Here is a 22,717-nt window from a genome sequence, read left to right as displayed (position 1 = left end):
ACTCTCATTATTTGTAATTATGTCTACATAAGGCGACGCAGTCTGACTTATTTTGTTGTATGCAATAATAGCAGTTAATCAGAGCGTGTTCTACAAAACCCACAAACCAGCACTTGATTTTAAAGCAGGCGCGCGAGGTTTACCTCAGACTCACTTACCACTGCTTCGAGAGTGATTTTAGCATTTGAGCGTTAAAAAAAATTACTTTTTTTTAATAAATGTAACCAGAAACTGCTCTATTAGTACAATGTGATCATTCACACGGACGCACATGAGGTAAGTTTTTGAGGTTTCTGAGCTCTTTCGAAACTTTCTATTTCTGAGAGACCGCTTTAAGTCAGATTAGCCTCCAGCTAACTAGTTATTCATACACTCATCACAAACAGCGCAGCAGAATCGCTCCAGGGGCTTTTGTCGGAATTAACCGGTGTGAATTAAACAGTGTTGTTTATTTAGTCAGTCGACAGCACCGCTGTATTTATAATAACTTGTTACCAGTTTAATTCATCACCAATATCGTTATTTTAATTCGACGCTATTTTTGTGATGAAATGTCTCAGTCGGAAACGGCTGTGCCTTCGCCAGAGCTGCGCGAGAGCCTGCAGGTGTCCAGTCTGACGCTCCTGGTCCTCGTGCTCATTCCCTGTGTCGTTTTGCTGCTGCTGTTAAACTGCCTGTTGCTGGGATACAAACTGCTTCTGTTTGCGAGGAGAAAGAGAGCGCGCTACGGTTCCGAGAGCGTACTTTTGAATTCGTCATCGTCGCTGTCCACACGCCAGAGAATCGCCCGTTTTACCGACGACCCATCCTTCGGCCCTGCACGGAAAACTAAATACGCGTCCGTGTCAGAGCCGATGCTGGCGCCGCCGATCACATCGTCCCTCACCTCATCTGCGGAGCGGAGGGCTGCGTGCGGCCAGCGCTGCAGGTCCGAGGCTCTCGCGCGACCGGACGGTGCTACCTATGCGGGTTCGGGTTCGCTCCGCGTGCCCAGCACGCTACTGGGGGCCAGCGGGTCGCGCGGCTCGCGCGCTTGGCGAAGGAGTGCTCCGGTGATTTTACAGTCCAGCGACTCGGAAATGGAGCGCGAGAATGTCGCACCACCAAATTCTCCAGAGCAGCTCGTGACGCAGAGCACGGTAAGAGTCCTGACCGGGACTTTTCCAACTCCAGCCTGAATGTATGATAAAATATCAGTATTGTGGTCAGTATTTTTATATTACTGCCCGAATCCATCATTACTCACAGTAACAAGTAACATCTATAAAATATTTTATGTAGATTTTCTTTCTTTATAATGTCTTCATTAGATACATGACTATAGCCACACCAGCACAAATGTGTGATGGCCTGCAGAAACCCTTCACCTGTTGGCATTTTCTACTGCATGTTTTCCTGTACTGAAATACGGCCAGAAGTATGTCGACACCTGAATATCACTCCCAAATGTGGGTCTTTCCAAAACTGTTGTCCCAGTTTGGATAAGCACACGACTGTCACGCATGACCTGTATGCTGTAGCATTAGGATCTTTTATAGATTAAAAAAATAGAAATAGCCTTTGTCACATGTACATTACTGCACAGTGAAATTCTTAGTTCACATATCCCAGCCTTGGAGGTTGGGGTCAGAGTGCAGGGCCAGCCAGATACAGTGCCCCGGAGCAGAGAAGATCAAGGGCCTTGCTCAAGGGCCCAGCAGTGGCTGTGCTGGGGCTTGAACCCCCGATCTTCTGGTCAACAACCCAGAGCTTTAACCACTTGAGCCACAGGACCTAAATATGTTTCAGCATAGCTATGCCCAGTGCACAAAGCAAGATCCATAAAGACATGTCCAAAATCCCATACTGTGAAAGTACTTACTGCATTCGATTCAGTACCTGCTGCTTGGCCAATGATATAGTACTGATTGATAAGTGTATATGTGTGTAGTGTACTGCATCCACTGTGCTGGCATTGTCATGTGACCTATGACAGCGTAACTGCAAACTTTCTACAAGGTAACAATTTGCTCATATGTTGTTAAGCAAGTATGATTTAACCACAAAGAAGAACATTTAAAAACCTATAGCACTTAAACTTTCAAAAACGCTGACGCACTACATTTCCACTGTTTTTAATTCTAACAGCTCTACCACACAAGTGCTGAGTCCTTACTGTAGAATCGCAGCAGAAGCAGTAGGGCATCCAGAATTTCGACATATTACTCCTTTGTTGGACTGCTTTTCAACTACTGCATAGTAAGGTAGTAGGGACCACTTCTGGTGTGCTAAAGGTTACAGTATACGAAATCAGGTGTCCTGCACAGAGCTCTGACCTCAAGCCTACTGTACACCTTTGGGATAAACTGGAACATTGCCTGCATGCAAAGCAGTCGAAAATAACATCAGTGGTTGAGCTCACTACTTCTCTTAATGATCAATGGTCAAAAATCCCCAATGCCAAGTTCCAAAATCTAGTAGAAAACCTTCCCAGTTTAAGGCGGATGCTGTTATAGCACCAAAAGGAGGGCAGGGAGGTTCTGGTTGGAATAGGATGTTCACCATGAACATATGATGGGGTGTGATGGTGATGGTTTAACTTCTAGTTTGCATGCATCAGGAGTAACATTCTGCCTTTTTAAATGTCTCGGTATATTTAAAAATATACTTTTCAAAGACACCCTGTCAGCCTCTACGTTTATAACCTAATCCACTTATGGAAAAGCGACAATTTTAAATATCTAATTTTGCAGTGGGAAATGATTTCTCACTTTTATTATAAACCTCATTCACGTCACTGCAGGGTCTGTAAGCTCTCTTCTGTGTTTCGATGATGTGATGCTGTAGGTGTATCACAGACAATTCTTAAAAATCTTAATGTAGAGACATAGTAAAGCATATTATGGGTAGAAAATTATAATGGGGGTTTTTCCCAGACTGCCACACAAATGTCGCAACTATGCCGAGACACTGATTGTGAATAGTTTCATCTTTATCTTCAGTAAAATACAAAAGAAATACAGTAAAATGTGTATACTTTTGTTACACGCATGGTGCCTTGACAATGCCGTCTGTCTGATTTTGCTAATGTGTTTGTGTAAGGTGTTTGTGTTTGTTTGCAGCATGGGTCATCACCTGTGATGATACGCAGGAGTAGCATTGTAGAGCTGGAGCTGATCTCCCTCGATAAGGTCCACCTGGAAGGCGAACTCGTCAGTAGCATCCCACAGGAGACCTCGTGCTTCATAGCATCCACAAGCACCTCAGCTGCAGGGCCTGGCCTGGATAGTGACTTCGGTGCCAGTGCAGGTCAGTTTAAAGCTTGTTCTAATATTTTCCTGTAATTCCGTAAAGAGCTAGGAATTTTCTTAGCCCAATCTCAGTGTTAAATAATTTAAAGTCTCATACCACAGCACTTAAGACTTCAAAATGTAGCTTATATAGGGGGAGATAGATATTGCTTCATCCCAACAAAATAAACAGAACTGGACTTGGGAAAACTCTTAATGTTAACAAGATTTTTGTTGTTGAGTGAAAAAACCTACTTTTTTTAAACAGTGGAGTTTCCCTTTTAGCCGGCTTTTCTATATATTTGTATTGAATTATGTCCACATTTCAGGTGTGTGTAATGAAGAGGGTGTAAAACTGTACACATAATTATCCAGGTGTGTCTTTGCGCATCCTGTCGGCGGACAGCGACGGTTTTCCAGGGGCGACCTGGGCATCTGGTCTTGAATGGGATTATTACGACCCTAGTTACGTCACGCAGAACCACGTTCCCAAACACAGACACCATGCACCGCCCATCACAACCAAACAATACTGGGTCTAATATGCATCGTTCTCCAGCTATGTAACCAAAGAACTGTATAGTTTTAAACTCCTTGACACATAGAACCCCTGACACCTTATCCACATGTATACTTGCACAGTTCACTTTCCTGAACTGCAGGATGTTTTTGTTTAAAAGAATCACTCACTTGTTCATGTGTTTATTGTGCACTTGTTTTCCACTGTATGCACTCATATGTTATTGGTGTGCATGTATTGTCATTCTCTACGTTAAGCTCCTGTAGTTTGGGTTCTAGAGCACATTTATGAACACAAGCACTTGCAATGATCAGTTGACACTGTGTACATCACCTTATATTTTGTCTAAATAAAACATTTTATACTATTGATCAGTAACTAGAATATGAGGATGGAAAACAACCACCACCAGATTGATACAGGCACATGCAGAACATGTCCTTGAACAAACTGCTTTAAATAAGGATGTGTTTCAGTGAACACTTTCCAGAAGTCAAGGACCATTGCAGCACTGAAGATTGGCATTTTAAGTAACCTCATTCAGAATGAGGAATCCTACCTCAGCCATGTTTTATTAGTGGTGGCACAAGTTAATAGCCATAAACATTAAATCTCACTTCTTACTCAATGGAGGTTTAAGGTGTGCATAGAAGTTTGTTATTGTACCCATTATATTTTCATGAACTTGGAACCAGTTCCCAAAAATAGTTATTTCAACTACAGCAATATTATCCAGAATAAAACATTTAAAGAGGGTGTTGAACACAATCCACCTTAGTCAATGTGCTCTTGTGCACAAACCTAATACTTTGTAACCTGCTCCTGTCTATATCAATAAAACCCTCCATTATTTTTCCCTGGGGCCTGTAGGGTTAGTCCTCATACACACATTTCCAAATTAGAAATTTCTCCAGGAGTTATATTAAAAAAGAAACAGGAAGTAGAGTGTGGAACACTTTATTTTGTTAGATTTATGTACATTGATCAAGTGCCACCCAAACTTTAACGTTCATATAAACTTAACTGGAGCACTATATGCAAACATTGAGACATGAGCAGAATGGAGAGGGGAAAACATTACTCGAAGCTAGACAAGAAGTTAAGCACGATTTCTTTCAGCTTGGCATCCGATGCTTCAGAGATCTTGCCATCAGCCCTAGAACAGAAACATCGGTTTTGTTTAGAAAGTGCAGTCATATCTTTAAAACAATTAATGCAATATAAAACATGGATCAAAAGGATGAGAATCCTGAAATTGTGATCAGTCTTAACAGTTGGTTACCTAATGGTTGCAAGCAGTTCCTGGTGCTGACTGCGAATGTGCTGCAGGAAGGCTTTCTCAAACTTTGTGATCTTGCTGGGTTCCATCTTGTCCAGGTGGCCCCTCACACCAGCATAGATGACTGTGACCTGTTCCTCAATGGCCATGGGAGCTGGAGATAAATAAAAAGGTATTAAAAAGGCTGTCCAGATGAAGAATGACAAAAGTGTTGTTATTACAGTGCTTGGATAGCCATTTAGCAACAGCATTAGGTTTGGTCTGAATGCTAACCCAATTTACAGATATCTAACATTCTTGAAAGATTCATGTATAAAAAACACCACAATTTTAAGTACAAATCAAGTGGGTCTCCATTGCACAAGACTAAAATAGGGGCATCCAATCTTATTTGGTGGTGTGAGAAGGTTGAAGGAACATTCCAACCTTGTTAGTCACAAGTCAACTGAAAGCCAAAGATAAACTTAAACACGTAGACTCAGATGTGGTTGGACTGAAGTTGCATCCACATCAGCCCTTTGTGGATAGGATTGGACATCCTTGCTGTTGAACACTAAAACTTGAGCTTTACTTATCTGCCACAATGAGAATCAAGTCTGCTTACCATACTGTCCCTGTTTCAGCAGCTCTGTAAGACGCACACCCCTGTTGAGCAGCTGCTGTGTGGCTGCATCCAGATCAGAACCGAACTGGGCGAAAGCGGCAACCTCACGATACTGAGCCAGCTCCAGCTTCATTGTACCAGCCACCTAGACACACATTTAAGGTGTTTAGGGGGTATTAAAAACTAGGTCAACTCAAATAGATTCCACTAAACTGTCTAGACTAATGATCAAAAGGTGATGGTCTACCTGCTTCATAGCCCTGGTCTGGGCAGCAGAACCCACACGGGACACAGACAGACCCACGTTAATGGCAGGTCGGATACCCTTGTAGAACAACTCCGTCTCCAAGAAGATCTGGACATTTGGGAGAACAGGAAGAGTTTAAAAAAAAAAAAAACTTAAATTAAAATACCATTGTACCTTTACCCATTACATATGTATAGTGTGCAAAGAAGCTAGAGCAAGACATCAGTGCACCAGAAGAGTGGTGCAAGCAGTTACACTAACCTGTCCATCAGTGATGGAGATGACATTGGTGGGAATGTAAGCAGACACATCTCCAGCCTGAGTCTCAATCACAGGCAGAGCAGTAAGTGAGCCACCACCAAAGTTGTCGTTCATCTTGGCAGCTCTTTCGAGCAGACGAGAGTGCAGGTAGAAGACATCACCAGGGTAGGCCTCACGTCCAGGGGGACGACGCAGCAGCAGGGACATCTGACGGTAGGCCACAGCCTAAGGGGGAATGAAAAGTTTGATGACATACAACTTGAATGAAAGCCCAAACTATGCAAGAACACAAATGACAAGAGGTACTGGCAGAAGTGATAAAGCCAAAACTAGCACATTGCAGTTAATTGCCCCCCCCCCAAGCAAAACAGTGTAGATTCAGGCTGCTCCTGTATAGCCAACAAGGGGTCAAATGCAAAAGGTCAATGTTCCAAACGGAAATACTATACATTTAATAAATGTATTAAAAAGGTTGTGCAAATTTTAGGGCACAGAACCTCCACAATCACAGAACTATTGAGAATCCTTGTTTAATTAAACGGTGAAGTACATAATACCACCTACATTCAAACTTGGAAGATTAATGCAGACCCAACAATAAGAAAAAGGTTTAGATTTATTGGGGCACTGATCAGTAACATGGGTAATGCATGTTGTCTAGATCCCAACCACAGAGAGATTCACTTATTGCATCCTATGATTTCCAATTCCTTAATAGTTTTCTGGTTAATGCTGCCAGAAGTTATCTTTAGTTTGAATTAGACAGTTAGATTATGTTGATCAGGTTATAATCCACACTGCAGACACCACAGTCTTAGTAAAGGGTAATATTAACATTTCAGACGCTCACCTGCTTGGAGAGATCGTCATAGATGATAAGTGCGTGCTTGCCATTGTCCCTGAAGTACTCGCCCATGGAGCAGCCAGAATAGGGTGCAAGGTACTGCAAAGGAGCAGCATCAGAGGCTGTAGCAGACACCACAATGGTGTATTTCATGGCGTCGGCATCAGTTAGCCTCTTAACCAGCTGAGCCACAGTGGAACGCTTCTGTCCGATGGCCACATAAATACAGTACAGCTTCTTCTTCTCATCTGTACCATCATTGAAACGCTTCTGGTTGATGATTGTGTCGATGGCAATGGCAGTTTTACTGTTAATAAAGCAGAAGTCAAAACAAGCATGTGAGCAGCTCATCTTTATATGAATTAATGACAAGTGACTTTCAACAAAAACTGGACTGAAATCATTTTATAATCTGTAACTATACATGAAACCCATGTACAACAGTCCAGGAATTATTTTTCAAGACAACCATTAAAAGGTTTGTGCTGATGCTGGGTTAAAGCAGCCCATTTCACCAGTCCTCCATACCCAGTCTGTCGGTCTCCAATGATCAGCTCTCTCTGGCCACGGCCGATGGGCACCAAACTGTCCACAGCCTTGATACCAGTCTGCATGGGCTCCCTCACAGAAATACGGGGGATGATACCTGGAGCCTTCAGACCAACACGGCGACGCTGCTTAGATCCCAATGGACCCTGATGCAATACAGAGGAGGATTTAAGACCAAAGCCTCAGACAATGCAAATTCAGAATGATGAAAACACACCATCTTTAGTTTTCCGACCTCCACTAAGGCCTCATGACCTCACAGGTCAAAACATTAAAGAATTGCATTATAGCCTTGCAGCTTATTTCCAGTATGCACTGCATTTCTATTAAAACTAATATCCCATATAACTTTTTTGTAATGCCTATTGCTGTTTTTGCAATGTTAATATAATGCTAATTCATTTTTGTAAAATTTTATTTTGTGGTATCTAGGCAAGGCCAATTATCTGAGGCAAAAGGCATGTAAAATTAACCAGCATGGCATCGCAAGATCTTGCTGAATATTCTGTCCTTTTGGCCAGAAAAAAAAAAAAAATTGTTTCAATCTGAACAGACTGTACCAGTATCTTGTGTTTAATTCATTTTACCCTGTAGATCTACAAATAAACCCCAGCAAATTCTACACTTTCCTGTCACAGGCATCAGAACACGACTGGTATTTAGTAATGCATTTGACTCTGTCCAACAGGCAAACCTTTCAATGTCTTCGGTTTGCCTTCATATTACCTATGTAGTTAGTGTCCCACAGGGTCTCTGCGTTGGTATGCACATCTGCCCACATACATTTCTGCTATTCTAATGGTCTCAGTTTCTGGACCAAGTATACACAGTGCTCTCATTCCATGCAGTAAAAATGCAGTAAGAGACAGCAAAAAAAAAAAAAGTGTCCCCTTCCTCAATTACTCCAAGAAAAATAAAAATGTTAACCACTATGACTCAGCATACCTTGCCATCGATGGCGTTTCCCAAAGCATCAACAACACGGCCGAGCAGCTCCTCTCCGACAGGCACGTCCACGATAGCCCCGGTTCTCTTCACAATGTCACCCTCCTTGATCAGCTTATCGTTACCAAACACCACAACACCGACGTTATCCGGCTCCAAGTTCAGAGACATACCCTGAAAACAAAGGTTTTTGAGCATAAACATATCCAGAAACTATAACTGCTCCAATGGAAATAAGAAGTTGCACTCATTCAGATGCTAAAACAGACCAAGTGAACCTGGTTCACCAAAGCACACTGACCTTCAGGCCTGAGGAGAACTCCACCATCTCTTCAGCCTGCACATTTCTTAGTCCGTACACACGAGCAATACCGTCACCAATGGACAGCACACGTCCAGTCTCCTCGAGATCAGCACTGGTATCTGCACCCATGATCTTCTCCTCCAGAATGCTGGAGACCTCGGCAGTGCCTGGACAGGACATAGGGAGTCATGATGGACAAGCATTTTAGAGAAGGGGGGAAAAAAAAAAAAAAAATTGTATATTTATCCCACACTACAACAAAAACAGTGCAGTCCAAGCACATACCAGTCTTCTGCATCCATGGCTTTGCTGTGTGCAGGTTCTTCACTCCCACGCAAGCAGCAGCTACGTTCTTGGAAACCTGGAGAAGAGTTAAATCAAAGGAGTTACATATAAATTAAGAAGAAATCCATATTGTTGATTCACTTCCCGGAGGCCCTTTTACATGTCCATTACTGTTGACCTTCAAGTGCTGTAGAGCACCATGGAAGTTACTGAAATGAAAAGTGATGCGATATAGTAGATATTGTTTAAAAAAAGTGATTAAAAAGTAAATGCTGTACATTTGCTAAGCAATCCATATAAAACGTCACAGCTAAGTAATCAAGGGCTAGCATACATTAGCTTGCAGTGCTAATCGCGGAACAAGGCGATCTTGCTAAAAGCTAAGAGCTAAAACGAAATCCTTCTTAAAAACAACATACTTCTCTCTTAATGGTCACTACATTGAAACAAATAACGTGCAAGAATGTAGTAATAAAACATGCCACGCAGTCACCTAGCTGAACAGCTTAACCGGATAAATGACCAAATCCTGACCTTCACTAGCTAATGTCATTCATTTGACATGGGTTTATTGCTGCAACATTAGCTACAACACATAGCTATTCACAGCATACTAGTGACCACAGCTTAGTCAATTTAGTGATCTTTCTGCAGGATATTCCTCAGTATAGGTTTCAGCTCTCGTACAGAACAACGCAAACTGCAGCACTAACAGGCCGCCCAAGAGCAAGATGGCGGCCGCACACGCCATGGGAGCGCTGACATTCAGAACACCGGAGTCTTCAACTTACTAAATAACAAAAGCCTTTCTTGCAACAAATACGCACAATTGATGTGAAAATACTCACAAACGCGGCCCGACGAGGCAGGGTGCGGGCAAGAGCCGCCGCGACGCGAACTGACAGCATGTTTGGTGTTTAAGTGCAGAGCTCGTCCTCCTCCACCGAGCAACTACAGCGCAAGGAGCGGAGTGAACGAAATGGAGGACGCCGGCACCAGTTCATATAGAAAGGTCACAGCATGACCCGGAAGAAGTATACGGGAAACTTTTTTTTGTTTTAATAAATTTTGTTACCGCAATGAATTAAGTCCGCGAGTTGTTACCTTCAGACAAATATTTAGGTGCTATTACAGTATGTCCACTAACCAAATCTGCAAATGAGTGTATTTTCTATCTATGGTTAGCATATTAATATATTTAGCCCAAAAGTCATTTCACGTTTGACATTGGGACTTAGAAATGAAACCAGAGCGCCACCAGTAAGGGTTTTCCACATAGACTCTCATATATATATATATATATACACATATACACACGACTCACAGTAAATAGACCTAGTAACCTAGCAAGCTTTTTTGACTGGTGAAGTATTTCGGCTCTGTCATTACATTGTGTATGTACAATATAATATATGTAGTTTTATACAATATAATCATCTATAATAAAGCTATGTGGATCTTGTGTATTAATAGACACGTTCAATCCAACCTACTATCATTAGTCCTATTTTAATATTCAGTGCATATATACACCAATGCTTATATTCACATTTTAATATTTATTCATTCATTTTTATATTTATATTTATACACCGATCAGGCATAACATTATGATCACCTGCCCTAATATTGTGTTGGTCCCCCTTTTGCTCCCAAAACAGCCTTGACCCGTCATGCACTCAGTAGAATCGGACCACACGGGCCAGCCTTCTCTCCCCACGTGCATCAAAGAGCCTTGGCCGCCCATGACCCTGTCGCCAGTTAATCACTGTTCCTTCCTTGGATCACTTTTGATACTGACCACTGCAGACCGGGAACACCCCACAAGAGCTGCAGTTTTGGAGATGCTCTGATCCAGTCGTCTATCCATCACAATTTTGCCCTTCGTCAAACTCACTCAAATCCTTACGCTTATATATATATATATATATATATATATATACACACACACTATATTGCCAAAAGTATTCGCTCACCCATCCAAATAATCAGAATCAGGTGTTCCAATCACTTCCATGGCCACAGGTGTATAAAATCAAGCACCTAGGCATGCAGACTGTTTTTACAAACATTTGTGAAAGAATGGGTCGCTCTCAGGAGCTCAGTGAATTCCAGCGTGGAACTGTGATAGGATGCCACCTGTGCAACAAATCCAGTTGTGAAATTTCCTTGCTCCTAAATATTCCACAGTCAACTGTCAGCTGTATTATAAGAACGTGGAAGTGTTTGGGAACGACAACAACTCAGCCACGAAGTGGTAGGCCACGTAAACTGACGGAGCGGGGTCAGCGGATGCTGAAGCGCATAGTGCGAAGAGGTTGCCAACTTTCTGCAGAGTCAATCGCTACAGACCTCCAAACTTCATGTGGCCTTCAAATTAGCTCAAGAACAGTGCGCAGAGAGCTTCATGGAATGGGTTTCCATGGCCAAGCAGCTGCATCCAAGCCATGCATCACCAAGTGCAATGCAAAGCGTCGGATGCAGTGGTGTAAAGCACGCCGCCACTGGACTCTAGAGCAGTGGAGACACGTTCTCTGGAGTGACGAATCACGCTTCTCCATCTGGCAATCTGATGGATGAGTCTGGGTTTGGCGGTTGCCAGGAGACCTGTACTTGTCTGACTGCATTGTGCCAAGTGTAAAGTTTGGTGGAGGGGGGATTATGGTGTGGGGTTGTTTTTCAGGAGCTGGGCTTGGCCCCTTAGTTCCAGTGAAAGGAACTCTGAATGCTTCAGCATACCAAGACATTTTGGACAATTCCATGCTCCCAACTTTGTGGGAACAGTTTGGAGCTGGCCCCTTCCTCTTCCAACATGACTGTGCACCAGTGCACAAAGCAAGGTCCATAAAGACATGGATGACAGAGTCTGGTGTGGATGAACTTGACTGGCCTGCACAGAGTCCTGACCTCAACTCGATAGAACACCTTTGGGATGAATTAGAGCGGAGACTGAGAGCCAGGCCTTCTCGTCCAACATCAGTGTGTGACCTCACAAATGTGCTTCTGGAACAATGGTCAAAAATTCCCATAAACACACTCCTAAACCTTGTGGACAGCCTTCCCAGAAGAGTTGAAGCTGTTGTAGCTGCAAAGGGTGGACCGACGTCATATTGAACCCTATGGATTAGGAATGGGATGTCACTTAATATGTGAGTCAAGGCAGGTGAGCGAATACTTTTGGCAATATAGTGTGTGTATATATATATATATATATATATATATATATATATATATATTAGTGGCAGACCGTCAGGGCCGGTAAGGCCTTCTCTGCTGGCCTAAACAGCAGTAATCTGTATCACTGACTTGCATTTTAATATATTTTATATTTTTCCATGAATGTGTATTCAATTATTTCCAATAGTCTATTCTCTACATTTCATAGCTTTTCTCTTGGAAAGCGCTGCTTCCAGTAGTGTATATTTATGATAAGAGTATTTATCCAATCATATTGCCTTGACACCATGTGTTGCCTGGCCGTAAGGCCTTCAGAATCAATAGTGCAGGCACCCGTAGCTTTTTCCTATTCCTTGTGAGGTGTGAAATACTGTAGCCTAATTTCTTTTTTACTTTGTTATTTAACAGTTGATTAGTACCTATTGCCGTAGCGTCCAGGGTTGATTCTAGAATTTTATATTAAGGGGGGCTCAGCCCCCAATGAGGGTATAATAGTAAAAAATAAATAAATAAATAAATAAATAAAATAAAATAAAGGTTTGACTAACAGGGTAGGATAGTAAACTTACTGCAGCATTCCACTGTATTGCATAGATGTGTATAACATTAAAGTACTGAACAAGCCAAATACAAGTCTTCCTGATCACACACACACACACACACACACACTTGTCCTCTGATCCTCGGTCTGCGGATTGAATAACGCGCTGAAAGACAAGGAGGAGCCGAAGTCTGTCGCCGTTTTCATATGAAATTTAAAGGGGACTGAGGAGATCACCAATTTGTGTACAGTTTATGGAGAATTGCAGAATTTTAGGAAGGCTGAGTAGAAAATGGCCTAGCGACGTCCATGGTGGCGTCATAATGATGGTATAGAGGTGGATTACTTCAGGAAGGACACCAGTGAAGGCCTAGGTGTGAAATGCACGGCCCGCCACTGATATATACATATATATGCACACCTGTACACACTGACTTAGATTGTGGTATTTTTGTTAGTACCAGACAGGCTGATTTATATATTTTAAAAAAGTGCTGATTTTTTGTTGATTTTCATGTGAAGCAGCGGTTTAGGGAAAAACATACTGTGACAAGCAGTTCTGCTGGCAGAAATGCTTTGTTCATGAGAGACTGGGTTAAACACAGGAAGGCTACAGTAACTTGAATAACTACTATTTACAAACTTGGTGAGCAAAAATGCTCAGAATGCACCTCACAATCACTTTGAACATTAAGGCAGATGGACTATACCAACAGAAGACAACATCTTTACGCACTCATGAAAGGGAAAAACAGAAATCTAAGGCTCTCCAAATCCTGACTGTTGAAGATTGGAAATAAACAGTGCTTGGTCTGATGTATTTTGAGTTGAGGGTACGTATTTGGCATCAGCAGCATGTATCTCTCAGTTTTAGCTGCTAGAGGTGTAATGGTGTGGGAAATGTTTTTAAGACACACACTGGCCTCTCAACCAAGCACTGTTTAAATGTCACATGAAATCTGAGTATTCTTGCAGACCATGTGAGTCCCTTTTGGGCACAATTTACTTTTCTTATAAAGTCTATTTCCAGCATAATAATGCACCATTAAGATGACATTAAATTCAGTGTACTTTAATGAACTCTGATTCACAGCATGAAGTTGCAGCTGAAAATCCTTAGTAATTCTCTCATCAACATGGACCAGGAATATTTCCAACATCTTTTGGAATACATGGCACAAAATTGAAAGCAAAGAGGGAAAAAAAATCATACAGATTATTTGTAATACCTTATGCCTTGGCTTTTGCTCTCAATCACACCCTGTCAAGTATTTTCAAATGCTGAAGTTGACTGAGGCTACTATAGTGTCATTTCCACCTTCTCAGAGAATTTGGTTTATATGCACAAACTACAGCCAGAATTGCTCTTCCTGATCTCATACCAATCTTAAGCATTATTGGATAAATACAATAACTGCTTATCTTCACATCACTGAGACAAAATGATAATGTAGTGATAATGTAAATAATCAATGGCTGTTGTAAGCCTCCTCAGATGCATAAAGGCAATAAAACAAAGACAAAAGAAAGTAAAAAAAAAAAAAAAAAAACACACACATAAGCATTGAGTGATGTGGGTTTACGTTTGTTGTACACAGTCTTTTTTGTGCTTTTCATAGGTCTTTTACTCTTTCCACTCTGATCAGCTGGAGCCATAGCCCTGAGGTTCACTAAAGCACACAAGCCTCTTTACTATAACAGACTCAACCCATGAAGAGGTACACAAATCAGAGATTTACAGTAGAGAGAAGTCAAGCCAAGTCAAGAAGCTTTTATTGTCATTTCAACCACATATAGCTGATGCAGTACATAGTGAAATGAAACAACGTTTCTCCAGGCCCCTGGTGCTAAATAAAACAGAGGTACAAAACACAGAGCTAAGGACAGAAAGTTTGTCCTAGCTACATAAAGTGCAATCTGTGCAAACAGAACATACAAAAACAAAACAGTACGGGACACATAGCGCCAAAAAATGTGCAAACTAGAACTGTAAACCAGTGGTTTCTTCTTAACATACACTGATCAGGCATAACATTATGACCTCCTGTCTAATATTGTGTTGGTCTCCTTTTTGCTGCCCTGACCCATCCTGCACTGTGTATTCTGACACCTTTCTATCAGAAGCAGCAATAACTTCTTCAGCAATTTGAGCAAAAGTAGCTCATCTGTTAAATCGGACCACACGGGCCAGCCTTCTCTGCCCACATACATCAGTGAACCTTGGCCGCCCGTGACCCTGTTCACCACTGTTCCTTCCTTAGACCACTTTTAATAGATACTGACCAGTGCAGACCGGGAACACCCCACAAGTGCTGCAGTTTTGGAGATGCTCTGATCCAGTCGTCTAGCCATCACAATCTGGCCCTTCGTCAAATTCGCTCAAATCCTTACACTTGGCCATTTTTCCTGCTTCTAACACATCAGCTTTGAGGACAAAATGTTCACTTGCTGCCTAATATATCCCACCCACTAACAGGTGCCATGATGAGGAGATCATCAGTCTTATTCACTTCACCTGTCAGTGTTCATAATGTTATGCCTGATCAGTGTATATACTTGTAAGCATATACATATAGCAGAATATAGAAGTAAAGTATAATGAGTAACATAGAATGGAGACAATAAGACATATGCTATTCAATACAATCAGTATCATACTAAGACAAAAATCAGTCTTAGAATAAAATCAAGCATGCATTTTCCATATTCCCTCGAGCACTAGGTGGCGGTACATCAACATTTAGTTAGACTTTACCTCTGAGAGGAAGAAGTTATGTTCGCGACATGGCGGGATTTTTACTGTTTGTATACACAGTTATCTCTCAGCAGTTTAACTAGCTTCCGTGGTTTTGATCAGCAGAAATATGTGTGAAAAGAACAAAAGGGTGAGCAGCACCATCAATGAAAATGAAGCTGGAAAAATCTATATCTATGTGTTGTTGTGTTGTTTTGACACAGTGTGTTAATTGTAGGTCAGCCGGTGGCTCGAGACGGTGTTCGGTACTGAAGGAGTACCGGAGTTTGAAGTGAACACGCGCACGATCGAGCTGCTGGACCAGCTGGCACAGATCAGTGACCTGAGGTGTAAAGAAGTGACCTTACTGACAGACGACTACAGACACAAAGCAGCAGAGTACAGCAGTGATGGTACACAATTTAATGGCTATTATTAATACATTATTTCCCTTGTAAACTGACCTGTTTCGTACTGTGTGCAGTATCACATCATGTGCAGTATCACATCATGTACAGTATCACATCATGTGCAGTATCACATCATGTACAGTATCACATCATGTGCAGTATCACATCATGTACAGTATCACATCATGTGCAGTATCACATCATGTGCAATATAACATCATGTGCAATATAACATCATGTGCAATATAACATCATATGCAATATCATACCATGTGCAATATAACATCATATGCAATATCATACCATGTGCAGTATAACATCATGTGCAGTATCACATCATGTGCAATATCATACCATATGCAGTATCACATCATGTGCAGTATCACATCATGTGCAGTATCACATCATGTACAGTATCACATCATGTACAGTATAACATCATGTGCAATATCATACCATATGCAGTATCACATCATGTGCAATATCATACCATGTGCAGTATCACATCATGTGCAATATCATACCATGTGCAGTATCACATCATGTGCAATATCATACCATGTGCAGTATCACATCATGTGCAATATGTTCCTAGTTCCCTAGCACCTTTTCTGTATTTGAATACATTGTATATCTAGAATATTTCATTTATATTTTCGAACACATTTTGTACTTTTGAATACATTTGTATACAAGAAGTGTCAAGGATGCTCAGAAGTTTCCTCAGCAGTCTCCTCTCTGACACCTCAGCCAATGTTGCCAGATTGGACTGAAGAGTTCCAGCCCAACTACAGCTTACACCCCGCCCATATAAAAAAATACCAGCCCAAAATGCATACTGTGATAACTAATACAATAACAAATGGGTTAGTGCAAAGGGCACTATGTAGTACTATGCAGTATGTAGTGTGTACTATGTACACACTCACACATACACATACTACGTTGGTCGCTCTCCCATTCTCTTCTGTAGGACTTTCTATTTTTAACCCACTTTGGCATGATGATGATGATGATGATAAAGACACTTACAGCTTTGTTAATAACTTTGTGATATTTGCTTAACAAGTACAACGATTACAGCAATCAAGATTGAAGTCTGATTGGACAGGACTCTCCTGAACCTTATTGGCTAAACTGAACCATATTATTAAAATGTCAACATTACATATTATACTTTATTGTAAAGTTCGTTTGAATGGAAAATTAATAAAATATCATGTTTATGGTCAAAAATAGTAATCTGCCAGTTGCATCAAAAATCAGCCCAAGTTTTATCAACCCACCCAGTGCATTTTTTCCCGTTTAGACGTGACCAAATGGAGCCCAATCTGGCAACACTGACCTCAGCCAGAGTCTTCAGCTCCACTCAATAGTGACTCTTGTTCTGTTCTTAACACTCACCCCCTAGTGGACAACATTGTCCTTTTGAACATAGTCAGCGTTATGTGTCTTGTTTGTCTGCACTGGCTTGTCATCCTGTGCACTTATGTTGTATGTTTAGTTTAAAATATGCACCTTGTGGTATAGTTTAGCTCTATGTTTGTCTTAGCTCTATGTTTAGCTCTATGTTTGACACTTGTACAGTGTAGTAGATAAACACTGCAAATCTGAGAGAGGAAAGTGGATGGGATACAAACTATTTAAGTTGCTTTTCTTTGTTCTAGCGACCCACTTGCAGGAAGTGCTGCATCAAGGCGCCGGGCTTCAACCTGGAAGCGTTGCCAAATCCACCTCCGATCTGTTGTCTGTGCTAGAGGGTACTTCTGAGGTCCTTAAAGTCAGAGACACATCAATGGGAAGGTAATAAACACACAAGCACATTATATTTGAATACCAAGGTTTCTGTTCACAGATTCAGTTCTCAATAATGTTGGTGTTGTGGTAGAGAGTGTCCTTGTCGAAATTTTCAAATACTATGTCCATAAGTAACCCTATATGACAGACAGCTATTAATGTCCTACATAAGTGCATAACATATATGATTCTAGTGATGTCTAGCATTTGGGATTTTCTCTGTTCTATGCAAAAAAACGATGGCTTCTGTACATTCCTTGGACCATTGTTGTTTAGTGTCTTCTTCAAGAATTCTTCAAAGTAGTCTTGGATTTTGCACCCTCAGCTTGCAAAAAGTGTTTCTCACTCAGAGTGCAAAAAATTGAGGAAAAAGTTTCCTGATTTTCAGCAACTGTACAAAGTGCAAGCTGTCCAGTGATAGCATCAATTACTGCCCAGCGAACAGGACACAAATCCAAACCAACAGGATATTGGTCTTGTATAACTCTATGGACTTTTTTTTTAAATCATTTATCTAATTATTGAACGTCACTTGCCAGAGAATTATACCAATAACTGTGCAAGAAGGTGAGACTATAGTGTCTCAGAAACTAAAATATTCATTCTACAGTTAATTATCTAAGTAACCTAAGCCATAAAGGTAGCTTATGGCTTTTTTCCTCACATTTTGATAATTGATTATTAGCATCGCATTCTCACAAAACACTTCTGTGTTACTTTTTTGTAACTCTATCGACCAATTTCTAGTTAAATTACTAAAAGTCCCCTAGTTATCTCTCAAATCACACGTTTGGGGTCATCTATCAGCTGAGAAAAGGCTTCAATTGAGAAAACAAAAATTCTCCCTATTATTGTGCAGATATCCATATAAATGTATATCCTTTGTAATATACCATGATCTAAATTTTCAAAATTGCACCCCAGCATTGTAGTGTAAATGTAATTATCAATTATTAATCACTGTCTTTACAGCTTTGTCCCTGCAATTAATAAATTGACCAATGACCTGGCCGAGGCAGAAAAGACCGACAGGAAGTTGGGGCAGGAGCTCGCTGCTGTGAGGAAGAAGATGGCTGCCACAATGATTCTCCGGAAAAAACTTCAAGAGTAGGAGGAAAACACAAAACACACATATAACTGAATGTTACACTGTCATATTTAGACATTTTAAGAAAATTCCCACCCAGAGAATATTGCAAATCGACAGTTCTCTTAGAATATACTGGAGTGGCTGTGCTTTTTTTTGCACTTTTATTTTTGCTACACACTAAAGAACTCAAAAGATGAATGAGACGATAGATCAGCTTTTATTTCCTGATGCTGATGATCAGCTTTTATTTCCTGAAGCTCCACCTCTTTTTGTTTTCAGATTATAAGCCAATGTAACTGCTCTGTAACCCAACAACAGAGTGGCAGATAACCGTTAACCTCTCACAGGAATAATAAAAATACAGCGTCAACCAACACATTAGCACTTATTTTAGTATGAACATGTTTCACAAGCTTTTTCTTTTGATACAAACAGAGCAAAGGCTCACTAATCATTAGAAAGAAAAGCTGAACTAAAAATCCGCCCTATGTTTTGTTAGGGATTTGAAGAAGATTGCACAGGTCCAGCAGGTTGAGGCTGCTACAGCTGAAGAAAGGTTGCTCAATATGGACTTCATGAAGAACAAATCCAGAGATCTGACCTGCAGAAATAAGATGGCACAGGTGTGTGTGTGTGTGCGATTGAGTGACCTGTGGATTTCATATTACGCCGACCAAGCATAATATTATGTTGGTCTCCCATCTGCTGCAAAAACAGCCCTGACCCATCATGTACTATGTATTCTGACACCTTTCTATCAGAACCAGCATTAACTTCTTCAGCAATTTTAGCAACAGTAGCTTTGTCTGTTGGATCGGATCACACGGTCCAGCCTTTGCTCCCCACATGCATCAGTGAGCCATGGCCACCCATGACCCTGTCTCCGGTTCACCACTGTTCCTTCCTTGGACCACTTTTGATAGGTACTGACCACTGCAGACCGGGAACACCCCACAAGAGCTGCAGTTTTGGAGATGCTCTGATCCAGTGGTCTAGCCATCACAATTTGGCCCTTGTCAAACTCGCTCAAATCTTTACGCTTGCCCACTTTTCCTGCTTCCAACACATCAAATTTGAGGACAAAATGTTCACTTGCTGCCTAATATATCCCACCCACTAAGAGGTGCCATGATGAGGAGATAATCAGTGTTATTCACTTCACCTCTCACTGCTCATAATGTTATGCCTGATCGGTGTATAATGATTTTTTTTACTTATGTTTTTAATGTTGAATTTAAAAAAATAACACTGGGTTGATTGGTCAAACCTGAGCACATTTCTGCTATAGCAAAATCCTGAAGAGAGTGCCTAATATAGCTTTAGATTAATAGGAAACTATGCTCATAGTCATCTAACGTGTATGTGTGTGTGTGTGCGTGTGTGTGCATGTGTGTTCTAGGACAAGTTGGCTTCCAGACAGATGAAGGACTCACTCACTCATCAAGCTATTATGCAGCTCGCAGAAGTATGACGTTCTGTCCACTTTAAACCTTTTTATATTCACATTTTCATCATTGTTAGTCCAGGCTTTCTCTGTTCTACGGGTATTAGGTGAAGTGTAATATTGATTACGATACCAGCAGGAAAGCTCTGCTCAGATAATTACTAAAACATTATTCAGGAAAATTACAGGAAGCTGTGCAGTGCGAAAGATCTGTCTGAGTCAGACTTTTTTCTCATTTTTAACTCTCTCTTTTAAATTCACAGAAAATTACAGCGCTGAAGCAGGAAATTGCACCCCTCAAGAAGAAACTGGAGCCTTATAATGATCTGAGCCCTGTAAGCAAGCCTGCAGTCTCTTCCAAGCTAATGTTTTTCATCAGTTACAACACTAGCACCACAATCGTATAAAGAAATTGCTGTGCTAAAAATATGGTGTTTAAAATTGATTTAAGATGGAGAGCCGGAAATGTAAAGAAATATGAAGTCACAAATAATTGTAATCCTTAGTTTCCATATAATGAGGTTCAAAAATGTTTAAAAATTGTCTCAGGCCTCAGGTGCTCTGCTCCAGAATAGAGTATATACTATGTATTATTTGTACAATATTCAGAATGTTGAATGTGGCGAGTTTGGGGGGTTCGGGAAAGAGGAAACTGGAGTCGGGATAAGGAAGCTCAAAAAGTGCACTTTTCGTGCACACTTGGCTGATCCAAAGCTAGAGCTCTCGCTTCTGAGACAAATACACAACTATAAAAACACACAAAAGTGACAAGTGTTTAAAATAGTATCAGAATGGTGGTCCAGTATATACACTTATATTGCCAAAAGTTTTGGGATACCACTCCAAATCATTGAATTCAGGGATTAGGCTTGGCCCCTTAGTTCCAGTGAAAGGAACTCTTAATGCTTCAGCATACCAAGACGTTTTGGACAATTTCATACTCCATTTCATCCTAAAGGTTTTCTATTAGTTTGAGGTCAGGTCTCTGTGCAGTCCAGTCAAGTTCCTTCACACCAAACTCATTCATCCATGTCTTTATGGACCTTGATTTGTGCACTGGTGTGCAGTCATGTTGGAACAGGAAGGGGTCATCCCCAAACTGTTCCCACAAAGTTGGGAGCATAAAATTGTCCAAAATGTCTTGGTATGCTGAAGCATTAAGGGCCGAGCCCAACCCCTGAAAAACAACACCTGAATTAAATGATTTGGAGGGACATCCCAAAACTTTTGGCAATATAAGTGTAGTATTTTTGCCAAACAGCTCCAGGTTCCCCAGTTTGATCTTGAACTCTGGGGAGTTTTATTTGAATCTGTATATGACTCATGAAACAGTACCAAATTAAAACAAGAGGTTATACTGACTTCAAATGATGAATCTGATGAATCTCAAATTAGCCTGTGTGGCACTAACCTTCATGTCATGGCCCATTTCTTCCATTCTGATTCTAGTTGATCACACACACACACACTTTACAGAAGCTCTTGACCTTTATCTGCCTGATGATATCTGGAGTTATGTGCATAAAATGATGACGTTAGGATTTTCTAACAAAGTTAACAGCATGTAAACATATCATAGCCTCCCTTTTAGTTTATTCTAACAATTTAAATGTTTTATTTGTTTTTCTATCCTTTCCCTCTTCCCCTCCGCAGAGTCCTGCTCTGGCTCGAGTTGCAATTGAAGAGGTGAAAAGAGAGCTGGTAAGTTTTTGCCGTATTGCGTTTATCACTAGGGGTATAAGGATCGGGTAATATGGATAGATGCATTGAAACAGACACAAAAAATTGAGGGGATAACCGTAAAATTGATTATTATCCATTATCATTGATTCTAAATTGATCATTGACTAACTAGCCTTTAGGAAGCAAAAGAGTATCCTATCAGTTTAAATGTCAAGTCGGTACCTTAAGAAACCATATTGTATCACAGAGGATTTAGTAGTGTCAAATATTAAATTGCTGCCATAAGATTCAAAATCATACGATATTGTGTATAAGCCTTGTGCTGTGTTTACACATCTGCTCATTACATCTGTTACATGTTTGTATTTTGTGCATGTTTCAGGAGGCCCTGGATGCTGCGCTAGAGCAGAAGGTTGATTTGATGAACACTTTATCTAGATGACTGACTAAAGAAGACCAAGGATATTAGCAGCAGTTATAGTGTTGTTACTGAACTAACTTTTTTCCCCTACTCATTGTTTTTTGTGTAAGCATCTGAAAATAAAAGCAATTTTCTATTGAGTTTATGTTTTTTTTCTTCAAATCAGTAGTACTTTTGCTTCTTCAATGCTGGTGTTATGGGGTATTTGTATAATATTAGAAGAGAAAAAAGGCAAAGCAGGTATCGTGGTGGTGCACACACCTTCACAACACAGCTTCAGGGTCTCAGGTTTCTGGAGTTTTGCATGTTGTTT

General features: G+C 40.9%; 3 protein-coding genes across 4 annotated transcripts; 2 read left to right on the top strand and 1 right to left on the bottom strand.

The window, feature by feature from the left end:
- The first annotated feature begins 153 nt into the window (after positions 1-153).
- On the top strand, positions 154-4,590 carry hwa (huluwa). Of its 2 annotated transcripts, none has more exons than XM_058415052.1 (3): positions 154-1,139; positions 3,102-3,288; positions 3,599-3,786. In XM_058415052.1, the coding sequence occupies exons 1-3, from the start codon at positions 552-554 to the stop codon at positions 3,634-3,636; spliced, it is 813 nt and encodes a 270-aa protein (XP_058271035.1). In that variant the 5' UTR covers positions 154-551; the 3' UTR covers positions 3,637-3,786. The 2 variants fall into 2 exon arrangements, with proteins under 2 accessions (XP_058271035.1, XP_058271034.1); XM_058415051.1 differs by having other exon boundaries at positions 156-1,139; positions 3,645-4,590.
- Positions 4,591-4,730: 140 nt separating this feature from the next.
- Positions 4,731-10,112, bottom strand: atp5fa1 (ATP synthase F1 subunit alpha). Its single transcript, XM_058415048.1, has 11 exons — positions 9,956-10,112; positions 9,108-9,183; positions 8,820-8,989; positions 8,519-8,692; positions 7,553-7,719; positions 7,031-7,331; positions 6,181-6,405; positions 5,920-6,027; positions 5,673-5,817; positions 5,072-5,222; positions 4,731-4,945 (listed from the first exon to the last, which is right to left on the bottom strand). Exons 1-11 carry the CDS (start codon positions 10,013-10,015, stop codon positions 4,867-4,869), a joined length of 1,656 nt encoding a protein of 551 aa, XP_058271031.1. The 5' UTR covers positions 10,016-10,112; the 3' UTR covers positions 4,731-4,866.
- Positions 10,113-15,580: 5,468 nt separating this feature from the next.
- On the top strand, positions 15,581-22,545 carry haus1 (HAUS augmin-like complex, subunit 1). Its single transcript, XM_058415053.1, has 9 exons — positions 15,581-15,710; positions 15,798-15,972; positions 17,637-17,772; positions 18,739-18,873; positions 19,356-19,479; positions 20,256-20,321; positions 20,564-20,635; positions 21,954-22,001; positions 22,366-22,545. The coding sequence occupies exons 1-9, from the start codon at positions 15,690-15,692 to the stop codon at positions 22,423-22,425; spliced, it is 837 nt and encodes a 278-aa protein (XP_058271036.1). The 5' UTR covers positions 15,581-15,689; the 3' UTR covers positions 22,426-22,545.
- Positions 22,546-22,717: the final 172 nt, after the last annotated feature.

This window comes from Hemibagrus wyckioides, linkage group LG18 (genome assembly GCF_019097595.1).
Source record: "Hemibagrus wyckioides isolate EC202008001 linkage group LG18, SWU_Hwy_1.0, whole genome shotgun sequence".
Taxonomy (NCBI): domain Eukaryota; kingdom Metazoa; phylum Chordata; class Actinopteri; order Siluriformes; family Bagridae; genus Hemibagrus; species Hemibagrus wyckioides.
This window is presented reverse-complemented; position numbering and strand designations above follow the sequence as displayed.

Coding starts and splice junctions, on each gene's coding strand:
- haus1 (XM_058415053.1), top strand. CDS start 15,690: ATGTGTGAAAAGAACAAAAGG. Junction 18,874..19,355: donor CTCCGGAAAAAACTTCAAGA/GTAGGAGGAAAA, acceptor ATGTTTTGTTAG/GGATTTGAAGAAGATTGCAC. Junction 20,636..21,953: donor CTTATAATGATCTGAGCCCT/GTAAGCAAGCCT, acceptor TCCCCTCCGCAG/AGTCCTGCTCTGGCTCGAGT.
- atp5fa1 (XM_058415048.1), bottom strand. CDS start 10,015: ATGCTGTCAGTTCGCGTCGCGGCGGCTCTTGCCCGCACCCTGCCTCGT. Junction 7,720..8,518: donor GAAACGCCATCGATGGCAAG/GTATGCTGAGTC, acceptor GTATTGCATCAG/GGTCCATTGGGATCTAAGCA. Junction 6,406..7,030: donor ATGACGATCTCTCCAAGCAG/GTGAGCGTCTGA, acceptor ATTCCCCCTTAG/GCTGTGGCCTACCGTCAGAT.
- hwa (XM_058415051.1), top strand. CDS start 552: ATGTCTCAGTCGGAAACGGCTGTGCCTTCGCCAGAGCTGCGCGAGAGC. Junction 1,140..3,101: donor AGCTCGTGACGCAGAGCACG/GTAAGAGTCCTG, acceptor GTTTGTTTGCAG/CATGGGTCATCACCTGTGAT. Junction 3,289..3,644: donor TGACTTCGGTGCCAGTGCAG/GTCAGTTTAAAG, acceptor ATAATTATCCAG/GTGTGTCTTTGCGCATCCTG.